Source organism: Giraffa tippelskirchi, chromosome 4 (assembly GCF_054371585.1).
Source record: "Giraffa tippelskirchi isolate mGirTip1 chromosome 4, T2T-mGirTip1v1.2.pri, whole genome shotgun sequence".
NCBI lineage: Eukaryota > Metazoa > Chordata > Mammalia > Artiodactyla > Giraffidae > Giraffa > Giraffa tippelskirchi.
Window position 1 is genome coordinate 41,651,728 of NC_137278.1, and position 13,850 is coordinate 41,665,577.

General features: G+C 44.4%; 2 protein-coding genes across 12 annotated transcripts in view; one reads left to right on the forward strand and one right to left on the reverse strand.

Moving 5' to 3' along the window:
- Positions 1-4,036, forward strand: part of RAB1A (RAB1A, member RAS oncogene family) — a 32,152-nt gene extending 28,116 nt beyond the window's left edge. For 4 of the 5 annotated variants that reach the window (XM_081588313.1, XM_081588314.1, XM_081588316.1 and 1 more), the window contains one exon: positions 1-1,820. In XM_081588313.1, the coding sequence (XP_081444439.1) occupies positions 1-198 (198 nt within the window). In that variant the 3' untranslated portion in view covers positions 199-1,820. Of the gene's footprint in view, positions 1,821-2,548; positions 2,680-3,856 lie in introns of those variants that run through there. The other variant, XR_014081731.1, reaches the window with a different exon arrangement.
- Positions 1,658-13,850, reverse strand: part of CEP68 (centrosomal protein 68) — a 26,932-nt gene continuing 14,739 nt past the window's right edge. For 3 of the 7 annotated variants that reach the window (XM_081588308.1, XM_081588309.1, XM_081588311.1), the window contains 4 exons: positions 12,608-12,730; positions 9,769-9,865; positions 5,952-6,124; positions 1,658-5,031 (listed from right to left, as the gene is read on the reverse strand). In XM_081588308.1, coding sequence (XP_081444434.1) covers positions 5,008-5,031; positions 5,952-6,124; positions 9,769-9,865; positions 12,608-12,730 — 417 coding nt within the window. In that variant the 3' untranslated portion in view covers positions 1,658-5,007. Of the gene's footprint in view, positions 5,032-5,951; positions 6,125-7,067; positions 7,313-9,768; positions 9,866-12,607; positions 12,731-12,928; positions 12,967-13,850 lie in introns of those variants that run through there. The other 4 variants (XR_014081729.1, XR_014081730.1, XM_081588310.1 and 1 more) reach the window with 4 other exon arrangements.

Below are 13,850 nucleotides of genomic sequence, written 5' to 3' on the forward strand. Positions count from 1 at the left end.
GAATTTGCTGATTCCCTTGGAATTCCATTTTTGGAAACCAGTGCTAAGAATGCAACGAATGTAGAACAGTCTTTCATGACGATGGCAGCTGAGATTAAAAAGCGAATGGGTCCTGGAGCAACAGCTGGTGGTGCCGAGAAGTCCAATGTTAAAATTCAGAGCACTCCAGTCAAGCAGTCAGGTGGAGGTTGCTGCTAAAATTTGCCTCCATCCTTTTCTCACAGCAATGAATTTGCAATCTGAACCCAAGTGAAAAAAACAAAATTGCCTGAATTGTACTGTATGTAGCTGCACTACAACAGATTCTTACCGTCTCCACAAAGGTCAGAGATTGTAAATGGTCAATACTGACTTTTTTTTTATTCCCTTGACTCAAGACAGCTAACTTCATTTTCAGAACTGTTTTAAACCTTTGTGTGCTGGTTTATAAAATAATGTGTGTAATCCTTGTTGCTTTCCTGATACCAGACTGTTTCCCGTGGTTGGTTAGAATATATTTTGTTTTGATGTTTATATTGGCATGTTTAGATGTCAGGTTTAGTCTTCTGAAGATGAAGTTCAGCCATTTTGTATCAAACAGCACAACCAGTGTCTGTCACTTTCCATGCATAAAGTTTAGTGAGATGTTATATGTAAGATCTGATTTGCTAGTTCTTCCTTGTAGAGTTATAAATGGAAAGATTACACTATCTGATTAATAGTTTCTTCATACTCTGCATATAATTTGTGGCTGCAGAATATTGTAATTTGTTGCACACTATGTAACAAAACAACTGAAGATATGTTTAATAAATATTGTACTTATTGGAAGTAATATCCAACTGTATGGTGATAAGTATTGTTTTAATTCTTATGGCTAAAGGGAAATAGAGCCTTGCATTTTACTCAAAACAGCCATTTGTGTGTGCAACCAGGGCATTGTAGACCTATCTTAGAGCAGCATCCAATATGCTTTCCAGATAATATACCCAGTAAATGACCTAGGGAGGCTTCTGTGCTGCACAGGGATTTAACCAAGCTTAGTGGTTCAGGGAGATTAAATTGTATGAAAATAAGTTTTAGAATGTATGTTACCTAGCCTATTAGCTCTGATCCTTCTCTAGAACCATTTGAAATGGCTCCATTGATCAGCATTTGATTCTTCTGTGGTAGAGGTGGAAAACAACACCTTTCCTTAATTGGCAGACTAACACATGTGCTAATATTGTTTCTTCCATGTTTGGAGTCAGATGTCAGCTGTTTTATCCTCCACAATTGTATACCTTAGCTTGGAGGTGAGTTAAAGCATTGAAGTAGGAAGCAAGAAATTTACTGTTTGCCCTAATTTTAGAAAATATGTCCCTTAAAATTAGCTGAAAACATGAATGCTGGGTGGAAGTAATAAATGAGAGAAATATTTATTTCAGTTGAATTTTGCACATGTGAAAATTTGTTAACTAGGACCGTAAAGATCCTAGGGTTTGTTTTTATTATGGGGGAACAAAAATCTTTTGCTAACTCTGGCGTTTTAAGGTGATAGAAGTCAAAGATTGTTTCCTTTGGGTTGAAATAGTAACCAAAATTTTCTTTACTTAGGGGCATGGGATGTAGCTGTTGGCTACATATTTTATGGTGAGGTCTTTAATTCAGTGATAAAGTTTAAACTAAAAACAAGCCAAAAATTATAGGTTTCTTTATTTTCACTAAACAGGCAATTGAAATACATGGTACAAAAATAAGTGGTAAGATTATTGTAAAATGAAATGGACAGAATAAATATTCAATTTAATTTTCCATCTATGAGAATTTCACAATAAAATCACAGTTTACTTTGTATTATAGATGTGCTTGTTGGGTCTATTCATCTTCACGTAAGGCAACTGAAAAACTCAAGCTACCAATAGTTATTTGGGTGAAATTTTTTTAATGCTTCAAAAGGTTTTTTTTGCTTTATCAATACCATACAAACAAATGATTTGGAAACATTTTTAAAGTAGATGATACAAATTTCAGACAATGTGATGCCCTTTTGTTTTATACAGCAAGTTGTTCAAACGGTCAGCTTTTTGTTGATGAGTTAGCAAAAAATTATGTGAATTTGAGGTGTAAGCATATTTACATATTTATTTTTGAAAATTCTAGTGTTCTTTTCCTTGTGGTAGTCAAGACTAGGACAAGATGTTTCAGCATGCTTCACTATTCGCTTAATAACTGCAGTTTTAGGGGGGAATATCCCATTCCTACCCCCATTTTCAAGTACAGATATTTCAAGCTACATTATTATGGGCTTTTAATAATCCATTCACTCAGTAAAGGGAATTATTGCTTGCCGTATTTTGTAAGTCGTTGCTATGAATTAGCTGACATGTTCTAAACCTAAGCAGTCGGTGTCTCTGGAAATCCTTGCAAAATGATAGCCATTCTGGTCTAAGCAATGACTTTTTTTTGACTTTGGATCAAAATTTCCTTTAGCATGTATGTTGTCATTGCAGCATATTTTACATCTGCCCTTTGTGTTCCCATTTAAGCTTCAAAATAGCATTGTACTGACATTGTCTACTATTTGCAGATGAGCTTAAGCCATGGAGCTGCAACAAGAACCCAGGTTTTGAAACTGCCAATCTAGCTCCCGGTACTGCCACTTTCCTGTGGACTTAAGTTCTACTACTGTAAGGGGACTACTAGGAAATTATACTACAGGTAAACCTGGGCTTTTGTAACTACATGATGTGTCACTGTGAGCCACTGCTGTCCTTACGGCTAATGTGTACCACAGAGCACTGGGCCAGCTAGGCTACTAGAATCGAACCTGGCTGTTTGCTCATGAAATGCTGCTGGCAGCATCTTCCTAGTCAGAAACAATTTCCGCTTGAGTTTTAAGGGAGGTCTTAAACCTACAGCACTGCCGAAGATACCATTAATAGCTGTGCTGATACTCTTCAGTGCTATTCATGAGTAGGTCCAGAGTAGGCAAAGGAAGTGAACAAAAATATCTTTAGATCATCGCTTGGTAAAAGTAATAGTTTCTTAGAAAATAGGGTACTCTGAAATTATTCTGTGAAAATGTCAGCTGAAGCTAATTATTAGATCGAATGGCACTTTCAGCATTCAACTACTGTAAAATACCACTGGTCACTTCAATTTTTTTGCTAACTAGTTAAGGCATTTTCATGCCTAGCAAAATGTTAGTAAATAAATGGGTTTAACTCCCAAGGGCTTATCCTGTAACACACTCACTGGAAAGGCATGTACCAATTTATAGTCACATCAAAGAGAAGGTGAAATATATCAATTTAAGAACAGAGGCTATTAGATATGCCTTCTTAATCAATTAAGGCCTTTAAGACTGTTTTGCATATATAATAATCTGCTAGGAAGGTATTTTGTCTTTTTTAATCTATGCACAGAACCAAGATTAAAACTGAGACAGAAGAATCAAAATTATGCCCTTAAGCATTCTGATAAATGCTTTAAGCATTTTAATAAATACTAGGATGGCGGAGGCACTTGAAATACTCCATTTTATAGAACTGCTACTGAATTTTATAGTTTCCCTTTAGAATTAAAATTTTTAAACATTAAAACTTACTAACAGCTTATTTTCCAGTTTAAACTCTTGAGAAATTTTAAAGCGGAAAAGTCACAGTAACAGGATTTTAGTTCACAGAGGTGGATGAGATGATGTTAAGTGGTTCAACCCCCAAAATTAAAGTTCTAACCTTCTCTTAAAAGAGGGTAATTTTCTATTAAGTATTTTATTCTGAGGGGATATCAGAAGGCTGCTTTAGGAGAGTAACTGTTCTAATGTTACCTGCTCTGGGTTCAGGTGATTTGTCCATTTCTTTATAAACTAAAGTATCTATCTTCCTTTCTTAAGCACCCTCAAGTGAGAACCTCGAGTTTGAGAAAGGATCTTGACTTTCTTGAAGTGTTTATCACATATATAAGTATGGAGAACCCTTTCCTCAGGTCGTAGCCTACTGGAATACAAGTACAGAGGGAAAGTGCTTTCCTCCTTCCATGTGCATTCACAGCCCAATAAAACATTTTTAAAGCACTTTTTTGTTTTTGTAGAATGTGTGGTTACCAGCAATGGCCAATCATTTTACTTTAAAAAGCTACAGAGTTGGCTTTAAATGGTTGCTCCTTGGTCCCCCCCGCCCCACCTCCCCAACAAGGTACTTATATGTCAACTCCCAAAGCAACAAAGAATTCCCTTTTTCCCTCACTATGGACAGCCTTAGCTTCTATAGCTGTTTAACCAGGCTGTGTGAGCCTATCCATGCCCTTCTCTCTTCGCAGGGAGAGGAGTGGTGGAGGATGCCTCCTCCTGGAGGTATCCTGAAGGCAGATCATTAGTGGGCTGAAGCTCAATGGCAGCTTCTTAAGTCCCTATCACATTCTCCTTTAAAATGTTAGGCAGACAAATGGAGCCCTGAGCACTTAAGATGATAAAGGTATCTTACTTAGCAGCCCAAAATAATTTGCATAGGTTCTATTTGTTCAAAACTTTCTATTAATTTGGAGAGTTTTGAGTGTCTTCTACAGACTTCAAAGAGTGATTTATAAGCCTATGCTTCACTTTATGAAAAGACCCAAGTTCCTGGCTCACCAGTCACTTTTTGTCTCTTGGATCCTCTTGTATGCCTGAGAATACCAAGTACTGGGTACCTTCTTTCTCATACCACCCTTCTTTAAATGATCTCAGTACACGGACTAGTTAAGGAGTTCTGTCTCCTCTTTTTAACTGGACGGAGGGAGAGGAAATCCTGTAAGCCTTGTTCGCATTATTTTATCAACAACTGCAAAGCTACATGCTCTTTGTAAAGAAGCACCAAAGGAAAACCTTAACGGGAAAGGACTCATTTTAAATAAAAACAGTAACTCAACAGCCCTTACTTTCAGGGAAGAGAAAGGCATTTTAAAGCTAGTACATTAGAGCCACATTTCCCCTTGGTTTCAATATTAAATGGCTCTCGCAAGGACTTCTCAGAGTTTCCCAATAGCCACATTTTGACTGACAGATTATTACATCTCTTCCAGAGAAGATGCCTAAAAGAGAAAGAGAAGCATCTGTTACAGGCAGAATGCTGCAGAGGAAGTGACATAGCAATCATCTGCATTCATTTTAGAATTAAAATGACTACTACCTAGATTTATTTGATGCAAATACAGGGACTCCCTGCTCCTGACATACCTGGATTTATCCCTTATCTTCTTTTATCTACAGTGAATTCTCACCCAGGAAATCTGTTAAATGCCAGATTTCAGCTGTAGGAGAAGTTTCAGAAAAAGCGTGCTCCAGTTGTGGCACCATGGTGTTGGGAAGTGGTAGCCCCCCAGTGGGCAGCAGTCCCTCTTTGCTCTCGGCTTGTTTCTATCTGTGATGTCTCCAAGGCCTGGTGCTCCCATCTGTCCATCCCCTAGCCTTTTTTTAGAGGGGAGCGGTGTGTGACGCTTACAGAGAGCATTTTCAGGAAAAGAAGTTGTGGGGAGTTGTAACTCAGGATCCCTGTGGCACTGTCAAGAGTTGCTTACAGATGGAGCACCACACGAGCTGGGAAGAGCCTACAGGATAGAGGCAGCCTGTACCGGAGAAGCATATGTGCCCAGATATAAAGTTTGTACAGGTAAATTCTCCAGTTGTTCCCATGGGTGGGGAGGGGTGACACGTCAGCCACTTAAGATGGAAGCACAGAGCACCCTAGTCCTCAGCAGGCACAGGGCTGAAAGTGAGCAATGGAACGTGCCGCCTTCATCATCACAGAAAGCACCCCCTGCCCCACTTCCTGGCAATGGCAGCATCTCCCCTTTTCAGTTCCAGGGGCTTCTCCCAGCCTCTCATTTGTTTCAGTAGCTCTTTGTTCAAGAAGCTTCTAAGAAACAGCCAACTATTAGAGGAGGAACTCTGTTCTGGAATCAGGCACTGGGGTCTGAGGACAAATTTTCTCCTCTGGGGTTGCTCTACTTACCAGGCTAATACCCTTCACACCGGCACTCCTGTGTGCCGTTGGCGTGCTGTGGGGGGTGAGGGTGCAGCCGGCCAGCGTGTCTAGGGAGGCCAAGATGGTGTCATACAGGCGATCGGCGTGGCTCTCCAGTGCGCCGGGCTGCCTCGAGATCCTGCCCAGGACATCCTTTAACACTAACAAATAAGTTTTAAAGCAGTAAGGCCAAAGAGACAACACAAGTGTTTATCTTCAAGCAACATGCCAGGGTGTAGCCAAGAACAGGAACATGGCAACAGTTTCACAATGTCCACTTAAAAAAAAAATACTCCCCCGGACTGAACTGCACTGCAGAATCTATGTTGTTAACTTGTGATTGATGCTGAATTATTTTACAGGCTCCACTCTGTGGAGTTACACAATTCTCAAAAATGCACAGAGACATGGTTGTCTGATGACTGGTATTATCTGACTTGTAGAGATAGAGACCCCTGGCTCACACCCAGATCCTGTGGGGCTGAAGTCTGAAATGAAAACAACATGCCACCACAAGGACTCCAAGTCCTGCTACCAGGTCCGATCAGCTTCTGTTGGATGTGGGACTGTCATTTAGCACATATATGGGTGATGCGGTAACGTAACATGGGATTGCTTCTGAACCCTTTTTGGTGGGTCCTAAATGAATAGACTTCAAAAGAAAATTACCTGAAAGCAGGCTAAGACGAGATGGTTCGTGAGGCCAAGATTCCAACCCCTATAGGCTAAGTATTTGAGGAAGGGAGGGGCCAGGTTCAGAGTGCATCACACACAGCAGGCTTGTTTTTTTTTCTTTTAAAAACTTGACTTCCTTTGTTAAACACAAAGGCTGCTTTTGCTTCCTGCGCCTTTTATCAGCTGTGTTCACCCTCTCCCTAATTTCCTGTCACAGCTGCAACATTCGTGAGCAGAGGAAGGGAAAGGGGAAGCTGTGTATCTGCAGAGGATGCCGGTGGATGGGCGGAAGGAGGAATGGGCTGTGGAGGTTAGCCCCTAGGGAAGCCACAGCGGTGCAGCATCATCAGGGCAAAGTGCCAACCTGACAACTTAGAACAGCCAGCAGAGCAGGCCGGGGGAACGCGGCCAGGCCACAGCACAGCTCACCTGTAAGGGTGAGTGGGTCAGGTTCTCTCCTCCAAGTTCACTGTGTGGGGTCAGCGGAATTCAGGGGGCCTTTATTTTTTGAACTTTTATTTTAAAATGTTAGAACACTTGGTTGGGGCCAAACAAAAGGAAAGCTGGAACAGTGATGAAATTCTCTTTCCCAGTTGAGACTTCGATGTTTTCATTGAATACATGCATACAGGGGCCTGGTTCGGCTCGATGTCAATAGGTTCTAGTCGTCTGATCTAGGATAATGAGGAGTTAGGATGTAAGGCAGGACTGTTACTTCATACACCAAGGTAACCGGGTCAAAATGTGAAAACTTGCCAGATAACCACAGGAAAACCCTTTAGCTGGAGGCCAAGATGAACACATTTTGAAGGAATTAATTTGACCTGTCAGGTTTTGCGTGTGGCTGAGGATGAAAGCGGGCTCTGAAGAAGTTTGAGGGGACTGGGGTGTCCATGCTTGGGCTCCACTGACTGACAGCGTGATTTGGAGGGAAGAATTGTGCGCCTAGCTGAAGATCCTGTGGATGTCTAGGGGAACCTGTGATTTTCACAAAACAGCCAAGTTCCTGATTAGTCCAAGCAGAGAATTGGGAGGGGCATGGTGTCATCTGAATGAGCCTGGATACAGAAGTGAAAACCACAAAATATCCCAAAGCATCTTTTTTTTGTTTGTTTTTTTGGGCCATGCACAGCTTGTGGGATCTTAGTTCCCCAATCAGAGATTGAACCTGGGCCTACAGCAGTGAGAGCGCCAGCTCTTCTGCTCTGGACCACCAGAGAATTCCCTAAAAAAAGAGTTTCTTATTTATTAGGCAGTAAAATACCTCTAGACTCCTTTGGAGAGAAGAGCCAAGTGGGACATCATTACTGATTAAATACTGAGAAGTATTACTGAGTTGATTTTTAAATGAAGGTCCAAGAACAACCTGTAGCTTGTAAGCAGCCCACTGTTATATGTGGCCTCCAGGAAATTTCCTGGTACTGCGTTGTGTTTGTGGAAGTGCAGGAGCCTGAGTGGGGTGCTAGTGCACAGGGGCTGGAGTCAGGCTGTGTGTGGCCCCCCGTGTGGCCCCATGCAGATTCATAGCTCTGTGAAGTGAAAGTATTAACTACCCACCTTGGGGCTGTGATTAAAGGAAAAAAAATGTCTACTGCTTCGACATGGTGTCTGGCACCTAGTACTCAAGACAATGCTGATATAACAAGTGGCAAAAGAGCGTGGCATACCAAATTTCTGCCCTAATAAAACTTAAAAAACTCTTAATGCAAGAGCACAGTGGATGAGCCAAAGCAAAGGCATCTCAAGGGCAAGGGATTGCTGTGGGCTCACGTGACTGACAACGGGTAAGTCATGCCCTGCTGAAAACCCTTCAGTGGCTCTCCCCAGTAAAACCCATCTGCCCACGCTCAGTTTTCAGTCCTGGTGGTTTTTTCCTTCCCAGGGGACATCTGGCAGTGTTTGGGGTTGTCAAAACCGAGGAGGTATACTACTGGCATCTAATGGGCAGAGGCCAGGGATGCTGATAAACATGGTGCAACAGGACAGCTGTCCTCACAACAAACCATCACATGGCCCAGAGTGCCAGCGGTGCTCAGGCTGGGATACTTCTCCCCACCTCCCTACCACACACCCACCCACCACTGCTGGTCTAGAAAGCGCCACCTCGCCCCTTCTCAAGCCAGTGGATCCTGTCCACTTTTGTTTACACTGTTCTGCTTCCAGTGTAAATTCCATTTCACTCCAAAACTGAGGCAAAACAAAGATGGGCTTTTTCAGCACTTGGCTTGCTCAGTCTTACAGGAAAATAGGGACTGCTCTGAGGGGTCCATCAATTCCTTGCTTTAACTTAGCATTCTCCTGTCATATTAACCCTATCATACCTGCCCCCAGCAAGGGCAAGGCCAGCTGTAAACACCTGCACCCTGAGATGCACTCTCAAATCTGATTTTCACACCTTCCTAATCTGGGAATCCATCCTGCAAAAGGGGCTCAAGCTTAGTTTGTGTACCACCGTCCACCTGTCCCCTTCTCATCAGTTCACGTCTTCCTTCAGTCTCTTCCCATAGAACAGATTGACTGCTCTCAGATCCTGGAACAAATCCTCCCCAAAAGCAGATAACTAGAGAGGGTTTCAGCCTGCAGGGCAAAAGGAAGGGAACCTTGCAGGCTCCCCACTGTGTCCTTGGCTTCCCCAAGCTAAGGGGAGCTGGACTAAAGCCAGCATTCCCACCGAAGATTCCACCAAGGAAAGGCAGAAGCTTAAAGAGCACTGTTCTTGGGACTTCCCTGGTGGTCCAGTGGCTGGGACTCCGTGCTCTCAATACAGGGGCCTTGGTTTGATTCCTGGTCAGGGGACTAGATCCCACATGCAGCAGCAAGGTTCACATGCTGCAGCTAAAGCTCCTGCATGCTGCTAAGACCGAGCACAGCCAAATACATATTAAAGGAAGGAAAAAAGTGCATCGTTCTTGCAGGCTCAATGCCTGACTTCTCACACCCGCAGGGCTATGACTGCCTCATCACGTTTGTGGGGCCATGAAGATGCAGGAGGCTGGCAGTCGACTGTGGGAGTCAACGGGTGTGGACGCAAGGGATTCTTGCACTACTGGCTCCGCCTGGTGACACAGTGGGTCCCGGGCTTGCACTGAGGTATTAAACACCGGCTAAATTCAAAACTCAAGCATCTTACCTGGGGTGTTATCCAGCAGGCTCTGAAGCAGAATCTCCCCTTTCTGTAAGACACTCTCCGTCAGGGACTGGTGTTCATCTATATCTTTCTTAAATTGCTTAGAGCATAACAGAAAAAAAAACAGGAAAAAGCTTCATTACTACCATTTCGTAAAAGTCATTAAAAAGGATCTTTTGTTTGGTAGTAGGACTCCCCTTTAACCCACCCAGTCTTCAGAATTTCCCAAGTAAACAGTGCAGTAGTTTAACTTCATCATCTTTGAGCCCAAGACAAACCCAGAGTCAATATTTTTTTCTGTTTACAATTTGACAAAAGCAGGGTTTTCTTTTCCCTGGCAGAACCTGGCTCCTGAACAGCCTGGAGGCAGGGATTCCTGTGTGGACTACACCTCACAGGGTCCCCTTTAAGCTCACGGGCCTGTTGAGACTGTTTGCATCCTAGTGGACCTGGTCAGAGCCACCAGAGAGGCGCCTTCAATGTGACCACGGGGAGCTGCAGCCTGCCCCACGTCCACCCTCAGTGTCCCGCTCTCTGTGGACCTGAGGCCATGGGAAGGCGTCAGGGAAGCTGTGAGTCTCCTAAGCAGTTGATTTCTTTTCCCCTTGCAGTACCAAGCCTTGTAGCTGTTTCTGGTTTTTCCTTCAGCTGCTAAGATGTAAAGTCAAGTCCATGACCACCTTCAGCACAGGGTGCAGTTCACATTCTGAAGTTGCAGTTTTACTTTTGGATTTACTATATTCCTGTCTTGTTTTCGTTTGCCCTGATTACCTGTATTTATTATTTTCTTCTTTAGTACTCTGCAGTTTATATGCTGCCACAAACCCACCGTGTTAAGACAAAATACACAAGACAGGGTCACAAGTGAAAAATGTGTGAACCAGCGTACATGTGCTTATATCTGGTGTCTAAGCAGGCTCGAGGTGGCTCACATGTGGGCATGAGCCAAGCACCATTCTGTGTGGCACAGCGCTGACAGTGAGGTCCCACTTGGTGACACAGCTGTGTGGATGACACAAGTGGACTAGGCTTCGCTAACCTGCAGTAACTCCCAGCTCAGATCTCAGCTCTACCCACAAAGCAAGACAGGTGCATGTGACCGGCCTGGAAGCGGAGACATGCAGAGGACAGAAAGAGGGATAAAATGGAGGGAACAGAGTTGCTATGAGACATGCTCTGAGGGAAGTGGGGTGGAGGCCCTTGGAAAGGCCACCTCGGGAGGCCCAAACTCCAAGCAGTGTCCTCTCTCCACGGTGGTGCTGCCCTGGGCCTCCTGGGGGCGGGCCCTGCACGGCTCTGCATGGAGGGCCCTCACGCTCAGCCTTCCTCTCCTCTGTCAAGCGTGCTCTGGGAAAGGAACCCTGGCAACCTCTCTCCACTCAGCAGGAAGCAGCATTCCCACAAGGGTAGGGCAGCTGGCCCACCCAGGCAACGCCTTGCCCCTAAATTTTAGTTGGCTCCAAGCTGGAAAACAAAGGGTACCCCCTCTTGCCTGGATATGGAATGAGCTCCGAGTTGGGTGGTGTGGCCCTGGCTTGGTCACAAGTAAATCACACACTCTTCTATTCAAAGAACTGTCCCAGAAAACTGGACTAAAGCAGAAGTTCAGGCCACAAACACTACCTCTGCTCCTTTGGAAGAGGTGATAGAAAGACTTGGTCAACCAGACAGACATGCTCTAAGTCAGCAGGTGGTTCAGTCAATGTGAATATCAGTATCAACTGATTATCAGTATCAACTGATACTTTATCATCCAATTCAGAACACTTCTGAGAATGAAGGGGGCCTACTGATAATTATGCCAGAACAGCACAAAATGTCACAAAATACACCAGTTACAAAGTTAAGTTAACCAGGACCCACAAAGAGATTGTTAAAATAACAAAATCTAAAAAGAGGTAACCCCCCCCCCCCACCGCCAAAATACCTTGAGAAGCAAACTGGGTCATATTTTGGTTTAAATACCATCAGAATGTCTTGTGTGTATTCCAGAGTCAGTGCAATTCAGCTCAAATCCTTAAAATACCAGTCAGTACTGTCTAGCAGAGTTTTCTGTGATGATGGAAATGTTCTAAATGCTCTGTTCAATATGGTAGCCACCAGACAAATGTGATGACCAAACACTTGGAATGTGGCCAGAACTGAAAAACCTAATCTTTTAATTTTACTTAATTTCAATAGTCTTTGTGATTTCCTAACAATGCAGATCTCTGCCTATCAATCCCTGAGACATTTGGAAAGTGAAAGTCACTCAGTTGTGTCTGACTCTTTGTGACCCCATGGACTGTAGTCCATGGAATTCTCCAGGCCAGAATACTGCAGTGGGTAGCCTTTCCCTTCTCCAGGGGATCTTCCTAACCCAGGGGTCGAACCCAGCTCTCCCACATTGCAGGCGGATTCTTTACCAGCTGAGCCACAAGGGAAGTCCAAGAATACTGCAGTGGGTAGCCTAGCCCTTCTCCAGGGAATCTCCCCGACCCAGGAATCGAACCGGAGTCTCCTGCATTGCAGGCCGATTCTTTACCAACTGAGCTATCAGGGAAGCCTGAGACATTTGGAAAATCACATTGCAGATAATCTTGAAGTATTCTGGATTAAGATAAATAAAATGCACTTTCTTCAAACTCTACTTGGTCTGGGAAATAACTCATACATGTTATTTTTCAGCATTAAGGATCGAAAAGAATTAGATTAGATTTCCAGTAAGACCTCCAATTAGATTTCAGGTAAAAGTCAATGGATCATGACATACTGTGCATCAGTCATTTGAACTTTTACTTTCTAATCAAGTAATTTACCACCACTCTATTGAGTGAAGTCAGAAACCAGGACCACTTATTACCCGGTAAAGCTGCAGAGAAGACTTGAGGCCTGTAAGGCTGGATCTGGGTGCACTGAGGTGGTCAGTAGTGTCTGCAACGTTATAAAGCCAGTGGATCAGCTCTTCCAGCTGACAACAAAATGTCTGTGTAGACAAATAAATCGTGTGTTACCCATGGAACCGCAGGCTACATTTTCACAGACTAAAAATATCTGGGGGATCCCAGGCTACAGGCTGCACCTTTCCAGAGCATTCCCCACCAAGGCATTGTCTCCTCTCTGCTCCTGGTCTGTCCCCACCCCGTGACTCCAGACCTCTGCCAGGGCAGCATGGAGGGCTCACCTTGGTTCTGTGTCCCCTCAGTCTGTGAAGGGCCAGCCCTGTGTGCAGGGACAGAGGAGGGCACGTGAGGGGAGAGGGTGGTGGGGCTGGGAAGAACGGCCCAGAAGGGACCTGCCTGACACAGAGATCAGTTCCTCGGTCAGCAACTGTACTGACTATAGAACTGCTCCTGGGGAAGATATGGACATAGAATACGGGACCGTGACCAAGACTGACCTGATCCTACACCTGAAAACAACTGAACTAAAGCTGCTTGTCCCTGTGCTGCTCCTACCCGCCTAGGGAGCCAGGCCCCAGACTCCTGCCAGCCACTCACCAGGGGGCTGTGAGCTCAGGCCTCTACCCCACGGTTTCAATCTTCCACATGCTAACACCTGTACCACCTGCTCCGCAGTACAGATAAAGTCCACACGACACCACGGGGCAGGTTAAAGCCCTCCTTGAGAGCTAGAAAACTCCTGTGATGTCGCTCCTGGGGACACAGCCCTTGGCTGGCTGCCGTGTGGACACATCATCTGGGCGCTCAGGCGGGAGGCAGACCTTGGGCTCTCCCAGTGTGTGGACAGCCGTGCTCTTGAACATCCTTATGTGAGGGACTGTGCAAGGTCCGTGACATGAATTATTTCATTTAACCCACACAACGACCAAAAGGCAAAGCTCCACATCCTACCAACAAGCAAACTAAAGAGATGGAGCCAAAACTCACAACTACCTGATGCTGACGACCCTATTCCATGCAGTATTAGCTCCACCTCCTGATATTCTCAGATGGTCCACAAGAGTCTAGCAAGTCTAGGCAACGGTGTACCTGATACTCTCAAATCTGCAGTTACAGCACTTTATCAAATTAAAGCTCTGGGAGGTCTTTTGGCCAAGAGAACACTTTTACTGAGCCTGTACTTCCTGAAGGCATCTGAGCACA